General features: G+C 44.5%; 2 protein-coding genes across 2 annotated transcripts; both read left to right on the forward strand.

Annotated features, from left to right (window-relative positions):
• Positions 1-24: 24 nt before the first annotated feature.
• On the forward strand, positions 25-14,315 carry LOC121698716 (glycogen synthase kinase-3 beta-like). The gene is made up of 11 exons (XM_042081033.1): positions 25-1,113; positions 2,848-3,041; positions 4,837-4,920; positions 6,420-6,530; positions 7,039-7,169; positions 7,896-8,002; positions 10,166-10,263; positions 10,359-10,454; positions 11,445-11,631; positions 11,756-11,848; positions 12,387-14,315. Exons 1-11 carry the CDS (start codon positions 1,026-1,028, stop codon positions 12,443-12,445), a joined length of 1,248 nt encoding a protein of 415 aa, XP_041936967.1. The 5' UTR covers positions 25-1,025; the 3' UTR covers positions 12,446-14,315.
• A 3,915-nt stretch (positions 14,316-18,230) lies between these two features.
• Positions 18,231-20,020, forward strand: LOC121698874 (cytotoxin I-like P-15). Its single transcript, XM_042081354.1, has 3 exons — positions 18,231-18,323; positions 19,373-19,443; positions 19,603-20,020. Exons 2-3 carry the CDS (start codon positions 19,395-19,397, stop codon positions 19,818-19,820), a joined length of 267 nt encoding a protein of 88 aa, XP_041937288.1. The 5' UTR covers positions 18,231-18,323; positions 19,373-19,394; the 3' UTR covers positions 19,821-20,020.
• The last annotated feature ends 4,228 nt before the right edge of the window (positions 20,021-24,248 follow it).

The raw sequence follows: 24,248 nt of genomic DNA on the forward strand, positions 1-24,248 counted from the left end.
TAATTCACGTAGGCCTACTCCCATTGACTGTTTCGTGAGGTAGGTTTGCCCCACCACTGTCTTCTTCATTCTCACCGGGACATGTGACGTCACGACCCTGCCGGTCTTTCTATGGTATCGAGCAGGCGACAGGGGAAGGAGTCAAGAATCTCACTTTCGTGGAGCTGAACGAAGTCTGTCTGAGTGATAGGATAGCATCCACTGGATCCTCCATCAAACTTGAGAAGATAATCTGTGTCCTGTCGCGTGTATCGGAACAGGAGAATCCGGACACCTGGACGATTAATCGTTGAACGTGTATTTATACGTTTTTATTTGATGTGAATGTTGGACTGAACAGACGAGTGTTAGCCGTTAACTATGGCTAATGCAGCGTTAGCAGTTACCGAGTGCCAGTAACGTTAACGTTAGCTAAGATTTTAGCCGACGTTATACCCCTCAGCTTCACAAGCTATCGTAAAACTCATGTTAGATTTTTAACGATAACAACAGGTTTTAGGTAGTGTCACAATAATTGTCGACCTCTTGATTTTAAAGTAACGTCAAATCCAGTAACGTTATCTTACTGTAATCAACTACAGCTAACAAGCTAGCTGGTTACCTAGCTAGCGAGGCTAGGTAACGCGGGTTGCAGGCTAGCTAGCGATATCTAGCTCAATGTGAAAGGTCTCGTTTGTGACAACTTACTCTGTAATGCGTCCCTGTCATACTGCCTAATCGTTTTTTAAACAAACAGTCGTTTTGGAGAATGCTGTTTGTGTAGCTTGTAGTTGCTGTCGCTGTCTGTCTAATTTGTCCTTTTAGAAAACTGATATTGGCACCGTTAGCAGCTACCGTAGTTGAAACGGTAACTCAACGCTAGCTAACGTTAGAGAAAACAATAATTGGCCTTGAGATAGTGGCTTGTCAGTAGGGTTACAACACCCCTCAAACATTACTGGACAGGACATCGCCGTCTTTTTTTACTGAACGTTACTTAAATCTCGAGTACCCAAGCAGTCCCGGAGGAGCTGCGGGGTTGGAGCATGTCAGGGCGACCCAGAACCACTTCCTTCGCGGAGAGCTGCAAGCCAGTGCCGCAGCCCTCAGCCTTCGGTAGCATGAAAGTCAGTCGTAAGTACACTTAAATTTATATGTCTTGAATGTAACCATTGATTTATCTGATTCTGTGTCTTTTTGCATATTTCTGTGACCGTTTGCATACACGAGTTTTATCTGACAATAATTCTAGCTTGCCCTCTAATATAGGGGCAATAGATTGATTTGGTTTGGATAATTTGTCAAAATTGTCATGAAATTTAATTGTGGTGATGTCGAACGCAGTCTGTCATTGTCAGCTTCTGCGTTCTGCCAGTGTTAGATCGAACAAGAGGCTTAATGTCAAGAGTCAGGCTTTCAGGTTGCATGAGTTCAGCTTATTGATCTCCAAATTGAGACAAGGGTAAACCAGCTTCGCCATGGATGCTGAAGATGTCTGTGGAAGCTCTAGGATAGAACACTAGCACTCACTCAGTCAGCATAAGGCGTTGGAGGGACTGGTCATTGGGTTTTCCCCACATCACATCCTAAAGTGATGGACTTGCACTACAGACACATAGAGGAACTAGAACTCAGGACTAACATCCAATCAGAATGCCCAGTGTAATCCCTCAATATACAAGAGATCCCAGAGTCATTGTGCGTTTGTAAGGATTGTAATCTTCCACTCTCTAAGTGACATCTAGAGCAGTCTTCAGCTGACTCACTGGGCTGTCATGATAGGAAAAGGCTTGCCCCAGTGACACCCTTGCCTTTTAAATGATGGGTGTGGTCAAGATCTCGAAAGGTGTATGCAGAACTCCTTAGCCTCTGGGTTCTCTCTCTTTCTCTCTCTCTCTGTGTGTGTGTGTGTGTAAGAAAGAAAGAAAGAAAGAAGACTCATTGAAGCTTCATGCTGGCTTTCCTTCCTTCTTTCTCTCTACTACTGTTCCAGGCCATTTCTCATGTCCTGCTTCACACCCCATCGCTATAAGCCCCGACACACACACATACACACACACATACACACCCTTAGGTCCTACTGACATACTCCCACCCTTCCAAAGCCCATTATGGAACAGCAGGCAGTGGAGCTATGATGTCAGTGTTCCTGTTGCATGGGCCCCGTGCTGTCCCACTGTGGTGCTTTCTGTCTTGCTCTGATCTTGTATCAGTGGTTGTACGTGACCACAATCAGGAAACTGTATCAGTATCAGTGAGGTCGGCTGATGGTTATGGCCAGAGAGAGAGCCCAAGAGAGAGAGAGAATTCTGTGGAGTGACTCATCATCTCCCTTTGCTGAGTAGACAGTGAATGAAAGAGAACAATGAGGAGAGAGTCGAGAGAGAGAGAGAGGCAAGCAAGATGGAGAGCATGACCTAATGAATGAAAACTGGAAAGCATTTTCCATTGAGTCTTGATGTGTGTTTGTGTGTGTTGATGCCCCTTGTATGGTCATGTGGAAGAGGGACTGCTGTACCTGTAGCGAGTGCGGCCAGGTCCTCTGAGGAAATTCCATAGACATGACGTCACTCTTCCTATATACATCAGACCAACTGTGTGTCTTTGTGGGCCTGCCTGAGTATGCCTTTGTGTGCTTGTAAGTTTAAAGGAATGCCGTGACTCCTGCTTATGGCATTTTAATTGTGTGAGGTCGATTATTGCTTACGCGTGTATCACTGGTTTGACTCATGCGTTCGGAAGTGAGGGAAGCCTTTGATCATACTTGATGAAGTCTGCCTCTCTGCCAGCTGAAGCCAGAGAATACTATAATGTTGTTGATGACCTCAGATAATATACCCCCCCCCCCCCTTTCCATTTCTCTCTCAGGAGATAAGGATGGCAGTAAAGTGACCACAGTAGTGGCTACTCTGGGCCAGGTTCCGGACAGGCCTCAGGAGGTCAGCTACACAGACATCAAGGTGATCGGCAATGGCTCCTTTGGCGTGGTGTACCAGGCCAAGCTGTGCGACTCCGGAGAGATGGTGGCCATCAAGAAGGTCTTGCAGGACAAGCGATTCAAGGTGTGTGTTTGTTTGTGTGTGTGTTAGTGTGTTTGTTTGTGTGTGTGTGTGTTATTTTTTCCTCTCCCTGTATTGTCAAGGAGTGACCATCTGGTATGGTTCCATATCAGATACTGTATGTTGCATGATTCTTTTAATGGCCAACTGCCCATCCCTCCCCTTTCACATGCTGGGGCACAGACTCTTCATACACTTGACATGCCACACACCTGGCTCAGTCTGAGGGTGCAGAGAAGAGGTTTGAGCATGCACTTATGCACTCCAAACAGAGCACTGTTAGATTGAGAAGAGTAATATATAAATTCACACAGGCTTTGAGAATTTCTCCTACTTTATGTATGGTGGCATCTTGCATACACACACACAGAGACACAGCCACACACACAGAACTGGAAGATGGTAGCCATAATTCATCAGAAGTTGCTGCATTTTTGACAGATCTGCCTCAGGCCAGTAGGCTCTGGTGAATCATCATGACTGAGTGTGAATGTGGGCACATGTAATAAGCTGCTTTCAGACATGTCCTCTGCACTATGCGGATCTTTGTCAAACGGATGTCTGACCCTTCGGGTGATTCAAATATGATGCTTACATACGAACATTATGCGGCCATATGTGTGAACGACACCAACGCACATGAACAGAATCTCTGCATGGTTGAACAGGTTGAACTTGGTTGAATATGCACATGAACAGAATCTCCGCATGTTCTTCGATTCGTTTAGACATGAGCTCATTTACTTAATGTCTGTCGGAAATACTAGGAGGGTAGTAGTGTAAGAGCTGGCTTCGGAGTTCCAAATGGCCGGTTAGATTATTCAGATCTACGGCCCAACTGCTTGATGTCTGCAGAACATGCGGACTTGCACCTATGTCTGAAAGCAGTTATTGATGCCACTTCCTGTGAATCTCCTCGCGGAGTTCAGCGGGCAGCCCTCCAAGTTCCACTCCGCTCCCTCCGTTCAGAGGACTGGGCTTGCTGGTCTGTGGGCTAGCTTTCCAGAGTCTGCTTGTGATTGTATCCCAGAGAAGTCGCTGACCGCTAACCTGTTATTCCGGAGGTTGGACTGTTCAAGAGCACCGTGCTACAGCTGAATGTTACTTGTGGTTTTGGACTGTTCACCATGCTGCTGTTCAATGCAACATTAGGCCTAAGCAATAAACTGATTGAGTTTCACTTACAGATTTTTATTTATTTATTTATTTACTTTTTAATATTTGTTAATTTGTTTGTTTCCTGTGTTAATGTCTACATGTACATCTGTGTACGGGAACGCTGGCGAATCACGCTGCTCTGTCCAGCATTTTGTTTCTATTTGTCAAATTGTTAATTTGTTCACTAATTCACGGATTGGGATAAATGCAGAGACCAAATTTCCCTCACAGGATCAAAAGAGTATATATACTTAATACTTAATACATACTTCCTCTCCATCACACTGTTGATGTAGATCTTCTCCTGGTGACGCAGACTATGGACCCTAATTTAGATGGCGGGCAAAGTGTGTCAACAAGCAAAGTTCACATGCATGAACTATATAGCTATTGTGTTTGTGTGGCATGTGGGAGCCTTGAGCTGACTTCTCAATGTTTGTGGGTCTTGCCCACGGTGTTAAATTTGCAACTTGATTTAGCCGCGTTATTATATTAGCTAGAGTTAGACTTTAGATTTAGCACTTTGCCCATCATCCAAATTAGGGCCCTATACCCTAGACAGCAGCCATTGTTTAGAGCACTGAGTTGAATTGTGAGTCATGCCCTTGTGTCCTCCTGTCTGTGTCTGTCCCAATGTCAGAACCGTGAGCTGCAGATCATGCGGAAGCTGGACCACTGCAACATCGTGCGCCTGCGTTACTACTTCTACTCCAATGGAGACAAGGTGAGCTGCAGCATGCCCCTCTCTTCTTTTTTCCCTCGCGTCATATCCTGCCATCTCCTCATCCTTCCTTATTCTGCGCTCTCTTCTCTTCTCTTCTCTTCTCTTCTCTTCTTCTCTTCTCTTCTTCTCTTCTCTTCTCTTCTTCTCTTCTCTTCTTCTCTGCTCTTCTTCTCTTCTCCTCTCCTTTTGTCCCCATGCTCCTTCTCCTCATTCTCCTTTAAATGTCTCTCTGGCACCGCCCTCTGTGCTCTCCTTCTTTCCTTTCCTTAATATCCTGCCATCTTTCCTTTTTCCCCTTTACTTCCCTTCTTATCTGCCCTTATTCTCTCCTCTTCTCTGCTGATCCCTTTTCCTTCTGCTCTCCTGCCCTGCGCAACCCATTCAGATGTTTGAGGCAGCTCTGTTTGTGTGTGTTCATATGTCTAGAACTCGTTAGCTACTAAAGGTCAGATAACAGATTGAATGAACACACACCTGACATGTTGCCTGGGAAGCTCCTGCCTAGTAACAGTGATGGATTGACATCCATGAGCCTGAGGGGAGTTGCCCCCATGGGAGCAGCATCCTCTGAGACAGCTGTCAATCATGCCGCTGATCACAGCTGTGTAGTCTGAATGGCACACTCCCTGTCATGGAAACGGACAATCTTCCAGAACACCTATTTATAATCAGACCTCCGGCCCCCCTATTTTAAACGAGAGGTCGAGTGAGTCAGCACATAATGGAGGGAGAGAGGGGAGGATGGAGAAAAGGGAGAGAGGTGGAGAGCGCGAAGGAGAAATGAAAATGATCACACTCTCTGCCTGTTGCTTCTGTGGGAGGTTGAGTGCTAACGGACTTACTTTAAGTGCGTCACTGTCCTGGTGTGATCCTCAGAAGGAACAGAACATATTCAAACACACCCATCACGCTCAGACACACACACACACTAACTTAAATACATGTGCACACACACAAACACACACACACATATTCTGTGCTTTAGTGTGGCCTGTTGAAAATGGGTACCTGCAGCTCCCATAACTGCGCTGCTACCATCAGGCGTTGGCGAGCCAATCAGCTGGCCCGCCGCGGCCTGACAGCCAATGGGATGCGTGGGCTGGAGCTGCTGTTGTGAGGCAGGAGAGTGAGTCAGCGTCTGAACAGGGAGTGAGGCGATGTGTTACCAGAGGAAGCTCATACAAACCCACTGACACACACACACACACACACACACACAAGTATTTGTCTGGCTTCTGTGTCAGAGGGTCAGATTTTTTTATAGCGTTTTTTTTTTTTTGTCATTTGTTCATGTTAGAGTGTTTTTTCTGTTGTGAGAAGTGACGTGCATGTGTGCGTCCGAGAGGCCGTGGAAACAAAATAACCCGAGTCTGTGTGTTCTTATAGTTTTGGTCTTCTGCACATTAAGATCTGTCAGCTCTTGTCAAAACATCTCAACCCAACTTTTAACCTCATCTCATGGTCTTCTCTCTCTCTTTTTTCTCTCTCCATCTCTGTAGAAGGACGAGGTGTATCTGAACCTGGTGCTGGACTATGTTCCAGAAACGGTGTACCGCGTCGCCCGACACTACAGTCGAGCCAAACAGATGCTCCCCATGATCTACGTCAAGGTACGTCAATCTCCTCTCCCTTCTGATCTTCTTATCTCCTCTTCTCTCCTTTGTTATACTTTTTAACAACATGTATGGTCTTTTGAAAGCATCTCTGAGAGGGTCACTGGTTCACTTCAACACAATACCTAACGTCCCGTCCCATTCACATATACAGCGATTCGCCCATTTCTTTTCGCCTCAAAAATCGGCAGTGGTTATTTAGCCTGTAATCGCTTAATTACATGGACATTACATGGTCTTTTGTCGCTAGTTTCAGTATATGTAAATGGGGCTTTAACTGTACAGGACACATTCAGATGCCAAATGTTGTGTAAGGAGCAGCGGTAGGTTTGCTCCCGGACAGTCGGTCTGCCCAGGTCTGAATCCGAAACCCGCCATTGCGTGTTGCATGTTAAAAGCGCTGTTAAAAGCGGGTTAAAAGCGCCTCCTAAATATGTCGCCTCCATCCTTTGAAATGGACTAGACCAAACAAACCAATAAAACTGTCATGCTCTTCTCTCTGTAGCTGTACATGTACCAGCTGTTCCGCAGTCTGGCCTACATCCACTCGTATGGCATCTGCCACCGGGACATCAAACCCCAGAACCTGTTGCTGGACCCTGAGACTGCTGTCCTCAAGCTCTGTGACTTTGGGAGGTCAGTCTGTCTGTCTGTCTGTCTTTCTGTCTGTCTTTCTCCCTCTCTACCTCCATCACAGAACCTCCTCTGTTCAGAACCTCCTCTCATTCTCTGCATAGTGCACTGACTAGTGAATAACTATAATGTGGTTTTTCACTATGTAGTGCGCCATTTAGTGAATAACCATAAAGTGTTTTTTTACCATGTAGTGCACTATGTACTGAGTGAGTGTATGCTCCATACACATTGTCTGGTTCTCCTCTCTCCTCTATGTAGTCCCTATATAGTGCACAGGGCGTGATTTCTCAGGCACTGTGCCTGAATTCAGGCATCATAAATATGTCATAAATACATGGCTTTGAAAGTCTCTGAAATTGTGTGATTTCAGGCACACAATTAGTTTCCGTGCTTTAAGCCCTGAGTGCACCATGTACTGGATGTTCTGAACGCCGGCTCTGTGATGTCTCCCACTGTTCTATCCCTCCCAGCAGGAGCCCAGTCTGCTCTCACTCCCAGCTTCATTAGATTGTCAGCTGTTGACGCTGCTTCTGATGATTGGGCCTCTATTAGCCTTGGCACCCGAGGGCTAGTGCCTGGTGCTGGAGATGGGGGTGATGATGATGGTGTTGATCGTGTGTGTTGATGAGCTGTGGGGAATTAGCATGACTATGTTGCTGCTAAAGCTCCATGGTGTGATTGTGGTGTGTTGATGATGATGATGATGGTGTAACTGGTCTCCTGCAGTGCCAAGCAGCTGGTGCGCGGGGAGCCCAACGTGTCCTACATCTGCTCACGCTACTACAGGGCGCCCGAGCTCATCTTCGGAGCCACCGACTACACATCCAGCATAGGTGAGCTAGTCACACACACCCACCGACTACACATCCAGCATAGGTGAGTAGTAGTCACACACACCCACTGACTACGCATCCAGCATAGGTGAGCTAGTAGTCACACACACCCACTGACTACGCATCCAGCATAGGTGAGCTAGTAGTCACACACACCCACCGACTACACATCCAGCATAGGTGAGCTAGTCACACACACCCACTGACTACGCATCCAGCATAGGTAAGCTAGTAGTCACACACACCCACTGACTACACATCCAGCATAGGTAAGCTAGTAGTCACACACACACACTGACTACACATCCAGCATAGCTAAGCTAGTCACACACACTCACTGACTACACATCCAGCATAGCTAAGCTAGTCACACACACTCACTGTAAAATCAACATAGCTACACCAACATTATTAGTACACTATTCACATTCCACACACACTACACAATCAACATTGGTTCACAGTGCTAATATTCTTCAGAATGACTACATAGATACAATTGTGCCCATTTTTACTTTATCAGGATGCATAGTATCCTGGATCCATGAAATAACTGGTCTTTAAAAATAAAAATCTGTCTCCCTCTATGGGAATTTAACATAGGGGTGTATATACTTATGCCCCCTGTATTTTAAAGGAGAATTCCGGTGTGATATTGACCTAAAGTGTATTGAAACATGATACCGAGTGTGAACGTATGTCTCATAGCCCATCTCGGCTTGTCCCCTGCACTCCAAAATCTGGCGCTAGTTAGCCGATGCTACCAACAGCTTTTTCAATAGTGGTGCTTCGGCATCGGGCTAGCCATGCAAATAAATCACTGTTTTACACCAATTTACGAGGCTGAATGTATCTCCACACTTCATTGGTAGACTTCCGAGGGCCCTGACATTTAAAACGAGACATTGAGAACTTTGAAAAAGCACTGGTAGTTTACTTGCAAGACGATTTATACAGACAGTATCTTCACGAAGTTTAGCGTTTGCAGCCATCTTGAATTTAGTCACGATAAGTCTAGCGACGAGTAAGAATGAACAGGTATGATAAGGGATCAGTTTCCAAAAATAATTCAGTGGAAATGCATGGATTCCAGTTGCTGCTACTGGAAGAAACTGGAATCCATGCATTTCCACTGAATTGGGTGTAAAACAATGGGTGTAAAACAGTGATTTATTTGCATGGCTATGATGGCCCGATGCCGAAGCACCACTATTGAAAAAGCTGTTGGTAGCATCGGCTAACTAGCGCCAGATTTTGGAGTGCAGGGGACAAGCCGAGATGGGCTATGAGACATACGTTCACACTCGGTATCATGTTTCAATACACTTTAGGTCAATATCACACCGGAATTCTCCTTTAAGGAAGAACATTTATTTATTTATGATACATTATTCATTCACAAAGAAAATCGGCGTCCTTAACGGTTGGATTTGTCCTCATTTTTTTAATTATTAATGAATTAATCTTTTTTTATTTTATTTTATTAAGGCATTAAGATCAGTTTCCAAAATATTATTTTTGTATTCCTCTTTTTAGTCAACTTTAGGATGGATGAGCACAACTGTAAATAGACATTACTGATTTGCATTTGTGTAAATTAATGATAATGATGTTAAGCAAATAAGGATTATCAGTCTACAGTCAGTATAGTTGGCCATTGGTATCATTACACACACATAATGGACATGGACTAAGCCTAGTCCTTGACTAAAAGAAATCTTGAATAAAAGCTGTTAGTCAAGAACTAGGCTTGTGTGGGAAACTGGCTAAATGAGAACAGCAGCAAATGTTCCTAACCAAAGCGCTAAAGAGTGGCTTTTAAAGATGATTTTTAGGGGTGGGTGATATATATCGTCTGCGATAATATCGTGATTGTTGTTTTAACGATGTGCAAATTTACATTATCGAGTATTTAAATTACTTATGGGGAAAAACACTCAAAATCACGCATTGAAACCCCATTCATTCACCAAATCCAGGATCCAGATATTATTTTTTGTCCATATCGCCCACCCCTAATGATTCTTTTAAAGACGGTTCTTTTAAAGATGGTTCTTTTGAAGAGTGGCTTTTAGAGATGGTTCTTTTAAAGTTGGTTCTTTTAAAGATGGTTCTTTTAAAGAGTGGCTTTTAAAGATGGTTTGTTTGTGTCCCTCCTCTCAGACGTGTGGTCAGCGGGCTGCGTGCTGGCAGAGCTGCTGCTGGGGCAGCCCATCTTCCCCGGGGACAGTGGCGTCGATCAGCTCGTGGAGATCATCAAGGTAACTCAGATTTGTGTGTGTGTGTCTTTGTCAGTGTAATGAAGTGATGTGTGTATTCCTGTATATGGAAACTCAGGTCCGTCTGTGTTCTCTAGGTTCTGGGCACCCCCAGTAGGGAGCAGATCCGTGAGATGAACCCCAACTACACAGAGTTCAAGTTCCCCCAGATCAAAGCACACCCCTGGGCTAAGGTATATCTGCAGACACACCACAGGTGGCCCCACTTTTACACACACACACACACACACACACACACACACACACACACACACACACACACACACCCAGGGTACCCGCGGGGTCTTAAAAATATTGAAAAAGTGTACATTTAATATTCAAATTAAGGCCTTAAAAGTCTTGAATTTCATACACAAGGTCTTATTTTTTCCTTTGGTAGAATTAATGGATACCGTAACATGATATTGTAGATCCCAAGGGGAAAATATGCATCACTTCAGAAAATAAACAAACTATCGCTTCTATTTTGAAACTTGTGTCCGCGGTCATTCACGGCATTCTAAAGTGAAAGTGTGTGCAAGCGCAGGTGCGTGTGAAATGTCAGCTGGAGTGGGCCGACCAGGAAAAATGTCTAGGGATGTCACAGGTGGGCTAGTTGAAACTTAAATATTCAAAGCAAGTAAAAAAAAAAAACGAGCAAATTAGCGTAGCAATGTAGCAGCATGTTTTCTTCTAATATTGTGAACATTATCAATATTAGACCGATAACCTTATGTTGCTGTTTTTGCATGTGAAAAAATAGACGTTGGCTACTGTGTTCAACTGTATAGGCTACAACAAGTGTCTGTGAGGAATAATACATGAAGTTTGAACAATTTATATGGGCAAAAGGTGGAGCAAATTCAGCCCATTTTTACCGAGAACTTTATCAGTATAGTAAAGGCTAATGTGAATAAAAGATTAATCACTCCTTAAGTGGCAAGACAAAAGATGATTGGCATGATGTAGTCTACTCTATTTTATTTGATAATTTTAGCCTGAAAAAGTGTCTCAAGCAATTTATTTGTTATCTGATTTGTTCCAATATGCATATACTGTATGCAAATATGCGTGTGTGTGTGTGTGTGTGTGCGTGCTTCAGTGCATGTGTGTGTGTGCGCTTCAGTGCATGTGCATTGCAGAAGGTAAATGTGTACTTCATCGTGTGTGTGTGTGTGCTTCAGGTGTTCCGGCCCCGCACCTCTCCGGAGGCGATGGCTCTGTGCTCGCGGCTCCTGGAGTACCCGCCGTCCTCCCGCTACTCCCCGCTGGAGGCGTGCGCCCACTCCTTCTTCGACGAGCTGCGCGAGCCCAACACTAAGCTGCCCAACGGCCGCGACAGACCGGCTCTCTTCAACTTCACCACTCAGGGTAGGGCTCCGGCTCAGACTGGACCACCAGGCACCATGTAGGGCAGGTGGGGTGTTGGAATAGGAGTGGTCTTAATTGTTTTAATGGTCTCATGTTGTTGTTTTTGTTGTTGTTGTTGTTCTAGAGTTGTCCGGTAATCCATCTCTGGCGTCCATCTTGATCCCTGCTCACGCTCGCACCCCTGCTGGCTCCAGCCCCGCTGGATCAACCAACGCAGGTCAGTCTGTGACCCTGTTCTGACTGCTAACCCTGGGCAGTGTTTGCTAGCTACTACCTCAGAGTAAGAACTCCAAATGCAGCAGAAAATGGAGCTTAATTTTTAAAAAGTAACAATGTTAAAATACTAACATTATGGTGACACATGAAAAAACAGCAACTTGAAACATTTAAAGACGTTAGGATATGTCATCTGTTCATTGCTCTTATCAGTATTTGAAAGCTTGCCCCTTGCTGCTCCTTTTGGGTGGGCTTGGCCAGCCAGCATAAAAACTGTGATCCCCAATAGTTCCATGGTCTCGGGAGAGTACACACCTTAGAGCAGTATTAAATTAACCATAGAGGATGTCATTCCTGTACAAATGTAGGCAAGAGTGTTTTGTGGTGTATTTCCCAACCCTTGTTTCTGACCACCCAAAACTATTCTTGAGGTGTAAAAAAAGCCAATTCACTTGGCACTATTTCATGTTTAGATATAATTGCAGCAAAGCATTCTTCTCATGTTTTCTGTCTTGTTTGTGTGTGTGTGTTCCTCTCAGACTCTAGTGGTGAGCATGGCCAGACCAACGCTGCCTCTTCCTCCAACCCTGCGTCCTGAGTAGCCGGGCCCCTCCGCCCACCCCCATGAGCAGGCCAATCCTGCGTCGCTCTCTGACCACACCTGTGGTCCCACAGCCACAGCTGGGTTGCCCTCTTTCAAATCAAAACAAGCAAAAAAAAAAAAAAAGAACTCAAGGAACATAGAAGAGCCATCATAATGTCAACCCCACCCCCTATCCTTACCCCTCCAACACACACACACACACTCTCCCAGCTCCCAATGATGTGTTTTTACTGCTGTTTATCCAGTCATTTTTTGTTATTGTTGTCATTGCTGTTATTGTCATTATTTATTTGTACAAAAGGACATCTGTGATGTGTGGAAGCTGCTCTTCTCCCCAGATCTCAATGGAGGATTTGACTGTCAGAATAGTGAAAAGCATGACACGTTCAACTGGACGCTGCTAACGTGAAGAACGTGATCATAGCTTCATTCACACTGACAAACTGATGTCTGCTTATTTTACTCTGAGAATGCAAGCTGGATGTAAGACCAGCTTTCATTGCCTACTGACAGTGGACAGTGCCGTAGAGGACCCAATGTTTCCATCTAGTGGCCGAAGGCCCCGCATCACCCTCAAACCTACTCTCCAAAAGTCTCCTTTGTATGCTTGGCAATTGATGCCTGTCACCCCTCTGCCCCAGACAAGACTGTAACCGGAAAACATTCTGACCTCCAGCCTCTGTTGGAGAGAGGGTTGGGTGGTGGATCCTCAAAAATGGGTGCTGAAAGTGGAGTGTTACTTCATTTGTATGTGTTTTTTTTTTTCTCTTCTTTTTTTTTTAAACCACTTTAGCAGTCTTCCTGCAGTCCACTCCCATCAGGTCATTGAAACACATTAGCCTACACGTTTAACTATTTCACCAAACTGAATTTTGTGTGTGTGTGGGTGTGCGCGTGTGCCTGTCTGCACCTGTGTATGTGTGTGCGTGCCTGTCTGTCTGTTCTTGTGCAAGTCTGCATGCGTTGCCCATGAGCTCTAAGCAAGCAGACCCCTTTTAGTGAGAGAAAAGAAAAATGAAGACAAATCAGGGCAAAAAGAGTGTAGATATCCCAACACGTCACCACATACCGTATTATGGTTGCATCGGCCACAGCACCACACGAGTTTGGAGTGCCTTTAACACACACACACACAACTGCACACGCTCAAGCACACGTTCCGTCTGATTTTTGTTTCGTGTGTACAATATGTGTGTGAAACTGTATGTCCGTGCTCAGCGGTGTCTAGGTGAGATGCTGGTGGTTGTGCTGGCGCTTGTCCTGTTACTGTGGAACTGCATAGTGTCACCATCAGCTCTCCCCGCGGGCACGTTGAAACAGTCGTAGATCACGGCCCTCCGTAGTTTTAATCTGCATAAGCCTCATCACGAGCTGGACCTTCATAGTCGCTGAGGAACAATGATGTAATGGCTGATAGAAGTCGAGCTTTAGCGTCAAAGGGTTGCATGTCTCAAATGGAGGTGCCCTTTGGGTCGTGTCAGTGTGTCTGGGTGCGCTTGCAATTTCATCAGAAGTGTATGCAAGGTATGCTTGCTGTAGTATTTGGCACCCGTTCCTCTGCTCCTGGTGGTCATCCCTAACCATGATGCTCAACACACGCAGAAGCTGGATCACCTTCAAAGGACAGGATGAGGTGATTGTATTGAAAAGCAGCAGGCCCATTTGCGGCTTAAAAGAAACAAAACGGTGTTCTCTCTATACTTGAATTGTTTTTTTTTGTTTTTGGATACGGCTGTATGCTTCCTGAGTTAACCTCTGACATCCATGTAAATACATCTGGTTCTGCTTTCATGTGTCACTTAATTCAGAGCAGTAGGTTTATGGTACTGCGTTCAATAAAGTGTAGGATAGCTTGGAAACACTACATGCTTGTTGTCTCTTCTGACTGAATAAGCCACTACAGTCTAAATCAGACAGAGCCCTGTCCCTTGTTTACAAAGATTTCTCTGGATTCTCTGAATAATTTGGTGATAATTTCATCTAGTAGCCTATATATTATTATATTGTTGCATTAATAGCCCACACAGGTTTTCACAATGTGCTGAATACCTCTGCATCTTTACATCTGAGAGATTCTGCCTCTTTGGGATGCTCTGTTTTATACCAAAACAATCATGATGCCAGTTACTTATAATTAGTTGTGAAATGTTCCTCCTTGTGTTTTCTTTCATTACACAACTTTAACAGCTGTGTGTTGCCCCTGTCACAACTTTTTCATCCTTTTTTATTCACATTTAAGACTTTGTGTACACTTTTGGAAATGGTGCTGTGAATCTTTTAATTTTTTTTTTTTTATCAAAACCTTTTCAGCCTCTCCATGCCACCCGGGCAGCAGGCTCCAGGAACATGTTGTGTCCTCAGCATTGGGTCAGAGTTGAAGTGGCACCTCTGTCCTCATAAAGACACACATCTGCCCCTGACCAGACACCAGCTGGCCTTTTCTCATCACTCAAGCCAATGAACACTTCGCTGGCTCTGCATTTTGGGAAAAAGAAAACTGGTTTGAACAGACAGTAGATCTCTGTTTCACAAGGTCATTAAGTACTGTCAATACGAAAAATAAAAATAAAATGGTGCTATCTGGCCGTAGTTGCTGCAACCAACAGCTAGAGCAGTTTTCCTGAGCTAATACAATGACAGGTCTGGAAACAGGTCTGGTGTTGATGCAGTGCCATCTGAGGTCCAAAAGACCACGGCCATCCAATTTGTTTTTTAGCTCTTTCCCTTGTTTGCAACGATTTCTCTAGATTCTCTGAATGTTTTAATAATATTATGTCCTGTAGACGATGAACTCCCCAAATACCTCACAATTTCATGTTAAGAAGCATTAAAATGACTCATTTGTGCACACAGGTTTACATGAATATCCCTACTGTACATCTTTACTTTTAAGAGACCCTGCCTCTCTGGGATGCTCTTTTTCATACCCAATCATGTTGCCAGTTACCCTAATTAGTTGTGAAACATACCTCCTTTTGTTTTCTTTATCATTACACAACTTTTCCAGCATTTTGTAACCCCCGTCCCAACTTTTTTTGAAACATGTTGCTGGTATCAAATTCAGAATTCATGTCAGATGAAGGGCTAATGCCCAATACGTCACATTAAATCAAATTTATTGGGAGCCATTGGTGTAGCGGACTTTCTTAATTTATCAGATTCAGAATTAACATATATTTTCCATGAAATAGTCAAATTTGTCATTTTCAACATTTGATATGTTGTCTGTGTCCTTTATCCTGTCCTATATCATTATTACATTCTGTTTTTATTCACATTTTACACAACGTCCCAACTTTTTGTGTTTTGGGGTTGTAGTATTTTGGGACATTCTATAGATGTAAGTATAAACTAGTCTACTATAGGGACATTATAGAGGGCAAGGATGTTGTTGAGGCATTACAAAACAGAGATTATTATACACAACTATAGAACTAGTACACTACACTTTTCCTATTTCAAATACAGTGATTGATAATGCCAGCATATATGCATACAGTACAGTATATTACTGGGCAGGCTCCGCAACTGGTTAAACAACAAGCATGGCTCCCTGAAAAAAGCCAAAAAATGTTGAAGGCTATGTGAAAAGTGCTGATTTTGTGCTATCAGTGTGAGAAACGGTGTGTAAGGTCCATCAGGCGGCCTGGCTATCGTCCCGCAGGCCCGCTGCCTCGGTGTGGATGCTGCTACAGTGTAGATCCGATAAGAGAGGGGTTTAAAAGGAGGAGAGTGGACAGAGGCAGCACGCAGGACCTGCAACCCAACAGGAGGTGAGGTGGACGCTGACCAAGAGGATGGACAGAGTAGCTACACTGCAGTTGGAAGTCTGTTTTTAACTCTCCTTTTCTCTCCTTCTCTGTCTCTTACTAGACGTAAAAGTCTGAAGATTGAGAGAAGATGAAAGTCTTTGCTTTTGCCCTTGTCCTACTGGTGGCCTTCACTTATGGTAAGTCTACCCCTCTTTCTCACCTGCTGTGGATTCACACTTAGACTGCATCCTTCTGTCTTTCGCTTCCCCTCTGCTTCCATCTCTCATTTTCAGCCTACAATTAATTCACACTTTTTGTAAATGTAGAGGAAAGTATTCGGTAAAGCAGTGTATCAAAATCTGATTGAAAGAAAAAAACCTAAACAGCATTCATTAGTATTCCTCTCCTTATCTCTTCTTCATTCATTGTGTCATTCACTCTCCACTATTCTTCCTCTCTTCCTCTCTTTAATAGCCTCTTTCTCTTTCTCTTAACTCTTTCCTTCCCTTTCTTTCTCTTCCTCTCCTTCATTCCCCCTCTTCCTCTTTGTATCACTCAAAAGGAGTCAGTGGTCCTGTGTTGCAATACATGCTTCCCTTTTATGAAGCCGTTACTCTACCTTGTGTGGGGAAATACAGGGCCTGCCATTGCACATCAGCTAGGGCTAGTTACGGGTAGAGTTCAATCTGGGGACTCTGTGTGTGTGTGTGTGTGTGTGTGTGTGTGTGTGTGTTCCTTGCAGGTGAGGCCTTGCAGTGCACCAGCTGCGTCCACAGCTCACCTGATGCCAATGACTGTGTGGAGACCGTGGAGACCTGCCCCCCTGAGATGGACGCATGCGCTAAAGTCACCTACCCTCCTCCTCACGGTGAGTCTTTCTCTCTTTCTCTCTCACACACACACACACACACACACACAGACATTCCTCCTCCTCAGTGTAAGACACTCTTTCTCTATCTCTCTCTGTGAATTAAAAGCTGAACACAAGATGGTTGCATTTCTGGAGTGCACCCTAATAACTTTGGGATCAAATATGGCTATGAAATAGCTTTGCTCTGTATCTGGTGTTGGATTAATGTTCTCCTCCCCTCCGCGCTCTCTCTCTGATTACTTTACAACCCTCCAGAGAACACTTTCCACAAGTCCTGCTACAAGATGGTTGAGTGTCTGAAGCTGGGGGTCACTCATGGCATCAGGGTCTCCTGCTGCAACTGGGACAACTGCAACGCATAAGACACTCCTCCCACAAAGTCATGGTAGCTGTGATAAATATGAAGCACTAATAAAGTTTGAAGGCAAAGGCTCTGGTCTGCTGTGTCCTACCTCTTACCTCTGTTTGCGCCCAGTGCTTGGTGTGTGTCAGATGTGTCTGTAGAAATAAGCACAGAGGATTTCTTCTAATACTTCTTAGGCAAATCACTTTCTGAACATAATGCCTTTCATGTTATTTCTACATGTACACAACAGCACTACAGTTACACTGCCTGATCTCTCTTTGGACACTGAGACAGTAAACATGTTTGGTCCATCCCAATCTGAAAAATGATTTGAGCAAGCACACAAATTATATTTTGAGTAAAAATGAAACTCGAGATCAATATGTATGTGCAACAACAGCCCCCTTTCATTCAGTTTCACTCTACAGAGAAGTTGGTCAGATTAAATGCCTCGTTGTTGTTATAAATACACTAGTAATCCTACAAAAATAAAAAAAGACTAGCACTGTCACTTCAGTCAAAAACTAGAACAAGGAGGAAACATTTAGAAATGTAAATCATAGAAAAAAATGTAGGACCTCCAAGTAAAATCCCCATTCACCTGACCAGCACTGGAGGCCACTGACAGACCTCTTTCCTCAGCGCTGTTCCTGCTGACCTCAGTGGAAGTCCCAGAAAGAGGAACAGGTTGAGCTTTCCAGGGTTTCATAAGCAGACAAGGCAGACATTGAAACGACGCTGACGCTGAAAAACAGCGATGGAGAAGAGCAGAGTTCTGAGAGGCTGCAGTCAATAGGCAGTCACGTGAGGTGACATAGCCTATATAGCCTACGACTGGCAGTCTGTGTAGAAGTCATTTCAAAAGGCAGCCTGCTGCACCAAGCTAATATTTCTGTGACGTGAGTATAGCCTAGACTACCTAAGCACAGTGCTTTGGTGATTCTGTGTCTTGGAGATTTTAGCAATGGCTTCCATCAAACAATGTTTTAATGTTTTTTAATATATTTTGTTACATATGTATTAGTGCCCTGTGTTTTGGTGATTTCTGTAATTCTATGTTTTGGTGATTTTGGTAATTGCTTGAAAGTACGCTATGATTTTCAACTTAATATAACCTTTGATGACAAAGAAACTTGTAATTGGGGAATCGTTCACCTAGCATAGCTGTAGCGAGTTGTTAACCAGGGAACCAGCCATACAACTTCAAGAATCGACCTGAAGACATACCGTGAAAATCGTGAAACATTAGGCTACATTGTCAGTACTAGATAGCTCTTTGTAGATAGTTTTTGCCTTTTTGTTAAACCTCACCTCCCCAACAAAATCATTCTCATTGTGATTTAGGGGTTTGCACGGCGTGTCATCAGATCGGGATGTCGCCATATTGGAGATGCTTGCCTCATAGAAAGCATTAAGCACTAAAGTAAATCCCTAACATAGTCAAGGGAAATGCTTAATTATTGCTGAGTTTTAGGTTGTACCAATAGATCAGACCGAGAAAAACATCTGGAGTAGGTATTGACTTCCAAAAGTTATTAAAAAACCAGGGAGAAAGGAAGGTTATCAGAGGAAGGGGGGCGCTTGTGGTTGGACCTGTGGTTGGTACTGCGTCTCCCTCACCCAACTCATATGGATCTGTAATTTCTCGAAATATCGCGCCTTTTCTTGTGGTCCAAGGTCCCTATATGCCTTTGCATCTTGGAAAGTGCATAATACTCCATTGTACTTCATTCAGTTCTTTACACTGAGTGCCTCCAACATGGCCATGCAGCTGGGTTACCGCCCAGAACATGACGTCCGTGCAAACCCCTAATTGGGGGAGAAGTAGGTTATTTACAACGGCAGAATAAAATATAAATATATCGCGACTCTAGGGGGAGCTCTACAGTCGCCAAAAATACCTGAAACTTGCAAACAAACCCGCATCTTCTTCCCTGTGTGTGTGTTTGTAGACTGAAGCAACTCCTGGTAATCATGCGTCTGGTCTTCATTTGCGCTCTTCTGGTGCTCTCTGTGAGCTTTGGTATGTCTGCTCAGTAATCATACATTTCACACAGTTATTACACACACACACACACACACACACCCTCAGATACATAATGACCACACAATTCAACTGTGATTGTCTAAACACACACCCTCTTCCTCACTGCCATGCGTCTCTGCCTCTGTGCTGTTTCAGGTGAAGCTCTGAAGTGTAACCTCTGTGTGAGTAAGGGAGACTCCTGTGTGCCCTCTACACAGACGTGCCCGTTCTACATGGACGCGTGCGGCAGCGTGCTGTACATCTCCCCGCCGCTGGGCATCACCCGCAGCTGCATGAACATGGCCACATGCCAGAGCTACCTGCACATGCCCAACGTGGCGGCTATCTGCTGCAGCACCGACCTCTGCAACTGAACACACCTGGCACACTCAGTGTGAATGCCGTGCACACTAGATGTGGCACCACCTTCTGTCACCCACAGCTAAGCTTTCCTGGTCTAGAGGGCCACAATGGAGCACACACAGATTTGTAGTGGTTTTAGGTGTCAAACAGGACCAAAAAACCCTGAAAATATGTATACAATACAACATGCAATAAACAATATACAAAGTCAGCTCTCTCTCCAGTGTTTCTATTTTTGATGTGATGATATTAAAATGTCTGTAACACATTGTTTGCCTTCCTTCTATTCTGTGCTTATGTTGAAAATGAGGCAGTGGACCTAAAAGCAGTGGAAAATTCCGGTATTTAGCACTTTGAGTCCCTCACTCTAGCCTGGCTACGAGCAACGAGTAAGAATGAACAGGTATGATAAGGGATCAGATTCCAAAAATAATTCAGTGGAAATGCATGGATTCCAGTTGCTGCTACTGGAAGAAACTGGAATCCATGCATTTCCACTGAATTATTTTTGTAATCTGATCCCTTATCATAGCTGTTCATTCTTACTCGTTGCTCAACTTATCGTGACTAAATTCAAGATGGCTGCAAACGCTAAACTTCGTGAAGATACTGTCTGTATAAATCATCTTGTAAGTAAACTACCAGTGCTTTTTCAAAGTTCTCAATGTCTCGTTTTAAATGTCAGGGCCCTCGGAAGTCTACCAATGAAGTGTGGAGATACATTGAGCCTCGTAAATGGGTGTAAAACAGTGATTTATTTGCATGGCTAGCCCGATGCCGAAGCACCACTATTGAAAAAGATGTTGGTAGCATCGGCTAACTAGCGCCAGATTTTGGAGTGCAGGGGACAAGCCGAGATGGGCTATGAGACATACGTTCACACTCGGTATCATGTTTCGATACACTTTAGGTCAATATCACACCGGAATTCTCCTTTAAAAAGAGAAAGAGCACTGATCAAATGCTGCAGGAAACAAAGGGCGGAGAGAGAAGGCAGTGCATCATTTCTCAGGAATAATGACCAACCTGTACACCTCAATTGGTAATTCCATGGTATTCTACAACTTTCACATCACATCCAGTAAGCAATGGCTCAAAAGAGGGTTGTTGTGCAAGGTAAGTCAATGTTTTCCCAGCAATTCTCAGGTTGCTTCACGCTTCACTTAACTTCACAGATCCTCTCACCTCTGCATGGCATGGTTATTTACGTAACCATTCAGCATACAATTTTACAGTTTGTGTAACAAGTGATTATTTTGAACAACAGTGAATGATACTACTGTAACATAACATTTTAATGTCTTGTTATTGGGGGGGGCTGCTTCTACTTCCTCAAAAGTACAACCTAAGAATTTACGCAAGTTTACACAATAGCTCCCTTTTGGGTAGGTCTAGCATGTATGGCACCTTCTGCTGAGACATGCAAATCCTTTCCAAAAACAAGTGACATTTCTGCAAATGTCACCTACAAGAAAGTTATTAACATCAGAAAATATCTTAGTTCCAATCTCAACACAGCTGCCCATTGAGTTGTTTGATATTTTTGATGCGCTATCTCCTTCTTGTCTACTGTGAGATTGTTTTCCTCCAGTAGAGGTCAGTGATGAACCATGCTGTATTTTCCTAGTCCTCTGGGCCAAACGATTTGTATCTAACACCAAAGTATACATCAGACTCACTCACACACAAGGAGACAGGCACTTCAGACACATGCACCCACTCTCTCTCTTTCTCTCTCTCTCACTCTCACACAAACACACATATTCTGAGTTATGCCTGACGTGCACATTCATTATATTCAAAGACATACAGGTGTCGCTGTTCCTTTTGTGACTGCAGCTAGGTGGCAGTGCCACTATTGCAGCATCTCCGCATGTCCAGAGCAGAGAGTTACACTAGCCTACATGATCGGTTTCCCACCCTGTGAGTAGAGGAAACAAAAGACACAGACACACACCTTAATGGCCTTACAAAGATTGAGTAACACTCACTAGGCCTGAAGGCTTTATTTATATCTGCACCCATTCTTTTAACTTGATGTTGTCTGAAGATCTTTATCTTACAAGGCAGGACTTCCAGTTACAAATCTGACCATGTTTAGCATTGTGTATTTCTCCTGTAGATGCCCATTCATTTAAGTGATCTGTCTCCTCCCTTAAAATGTCTCTGCTGACGTCCTGAGGGTTTTTATTGGAGACTCCGTTGCACATTTCTGTCCATTCCTCTGGCCTGACGTTGTCTGTGGTTGCCCCAGTCAGGAGCTCCAGGTGATTCCTGCTCTGCAGGCCAGGCCGCCCTGCTCTGCTGGACACCAGTGGGCAGCCTGGCTGGGTCCTGATGTTTATGGCGCTGGGCGAGCGAGCGCTCATGGCAGCCTCCCATCTACACGAAGGTGAGTTCTCCACATGTGTTTCCTCCTCCCCAAAAATAACACACCGCTTGGGTGTTATTTATGCATGTAAACATGTGTTGCTACTGGAGACGACACCCCCCACCACCACCACACCCGTACCCACAAACCATAACCTCCACCCTCACGCGCCCCCTCGCTATATGTCTGACCCCATATGTTTGTATATACAGGGTATATTATGTTTTTCTCTTCCTCTCCTTCATTCCCTCTCTTCCTCTTTGTATCACTTAAAAGGAGTGAGTGGTGCTGTGTTACAATACATGCTTCCCTTTTATGAAGCCGTTACTCTATAGCCTAGAAATCTAGAAGCACCCTAGCCGCAGCAAATGTAATTTGGTGCCAGGGTAGTCTTGCAACTCTCCATTGGCCTGCGAGTTGGAAAAATTAAACTTCGCTCAGGCCAATCACATCATGTATAGAGTCGGTAGGCGGGCTTAACATAATGATGGCAGAGTTGTGACGGTTCGGCGTGAATTCCCTGGTACTTGAAAACAAAGAAGATGGATGCTACTGCTGGCGAACAGCGTGACATGAGTTAAGCTTTGTTTAAGTTGGCAAAAGTTTGAACAACTAGCCAACTAGCTCGGCTGGTGGGAAAACGCATGGGACTCATGAGTTGTAGCACTATCCTACTGTATTACCTGCAGAGGAAATTTGAAATACAACCGTTTATCCCGCCCCTCAGACTGAGCACTGCGAATGGTGAGTCCCCAGACCCTACATCTTGATGTGGGTCTGGCTCGTCAGGCTAGTTACTCTACCTTGTGTGGGGAAATACAGGGCCTGCTATTACACATCAGCTAGGGCTAGTTACGGGTAGAGTTCAATCTGGGGACTCTGCCTGTGTGTGTGTGTGTGTGTGTGTGTGTGTGTGTGTGTTCCTTGCAGGTGAGGCCTTGCAGTGCACCAGCTGCATCCACAGCTCACCTGATGCCAATGACTGTGTGGAGACCGTGGAGACCTGCCCCCCTGAGATGGACGCATGCGCTAAAGTCACCTACCACCCTCCTCCTCTCTCTCTATCTCTCTCTCTCACACACACACACTCACAATCACACACACACACACTCCTCCTCACTGTAAGACACTCTCTTTCTCTATCTCTCTCTGTGTATAAAGGCTTTATTACTTGTGTGTTTGACACAAGAAGGTTGCATTTCTGGAGTGCATCCTAATAACTTTGGGATCAAATATGGCTATGGCTCCAGAGTAGGGGCAACTTTTCCTTAGTACTGCTGTGAATTGGGTAAAGGGAAATAGCTTGGTGTTGGCGTATTGAAGCACACACACTAGGCCAAACCCCCTTCAAGTAAGCAGTGACAGTTAAAACCCTGAAGCCCTTAAAGGAGAATTCCGGTGTTATTGACCTAAAGTGTGTTGAAACATGATACCGAAAATAATTCCCTGGAAATGCATGGATTCCGGTTGCTTCCAGTAGCAGCAACTGAAATCCATGCATTTCCACTGAATTATTTTTGGAATCTGGTCCCTTATCATACTTGTTCATTCGTACTCGTCGCTCGACTTATCGTGACTAAATTTAAGATGGCAGCGAACGGTAAACTTCATGAAGGTACTGTCTGTATAAATCGTCTTGTAAATAAACTACCAGTGCTTTTTCAAAAGTTCTCAATGTCTCGTTTTAAATGTCAAGGCCCTCGGAAGTCTACCAATGAAGTATGGAGCTACTTTGAGCCTCGTAAATGGTGTAAAACAGCGATTTATTTGCATGGCTAGGCCGATGCCCGAGGCACCCCCAACGAAAAACTGTTGGTAGCATCGGCTAACTAGCGCCAGATTTCTGAGTGCAGGGGACAAGCCAAAATGAGCTATGAGACATACGTTCACACTCGGTATCATGTTTCAACACACTTTAGGTCAATATCACACCGGAATTCTCCTTTAAGGGCTCAATATGCTTCTGCGTCAACTCCACGCTGTAGCTACGCCAGTACTCCTACGGCGTCGTGACCCTTTTATGGTTCTGCGTCAGGTTGCTTTGCATCGCGGTGCATTTCACCACCAT

The sequence above is a fragment of the Alosa sapidissima genome, chromosome 23, assembly GCF_018492685.1.
Source record: "Alosa sapidissima isolate fAloSap1 chromosome 23, fAloSap1.pri, whole genome shotgun sequence".
Lineage (NCBI taxonomy): Eukaryota > Metazoa > Chordata > Actinopteri > Clupeiformes > Clupeidae > Alosa > Alosa sapidissima.

Bases quoted from the DNA above. Each gene is read 5' to 3' on its own strand.
- LOC121698716 (XM_042081033.1), top strand. From the start codon at position 1,026: ATGTCAGGGCGACCCAGAACCACTTCCTTCGCGGAGAGCTGCAAGCCA. The intron at 4,921-6,419 runs GTGAGCTGCAGC...CCATCTCTGTAG, and splicing joins TCTACTCCAATGGAGACAAG to AAGGACGAGGTGTATCTGAA. The intron at 10,264-10,358 runs GTAACTCAGATT...TGTGTTCTCTAG, and splicing joins AGCTCGTGGAGATCATCAAG to GTTCTGGGCACCCCCAGTAG.
- LOC121698874 (XM_042081354.1), top strand. From the start codon at position 19,395: ATGCGTCTGGTCTTCATTTGCGCTCTTCTGGTGCTCTCTGTGAGCTTT. The intron at 19,444-19,602 runs GTATGTCTGCTC...GTGCTGTTTCAG, and splicing joins GGTGCTCTCTGTGAGCTTTG to GTGAAGCTCTGAAGTGTAAC.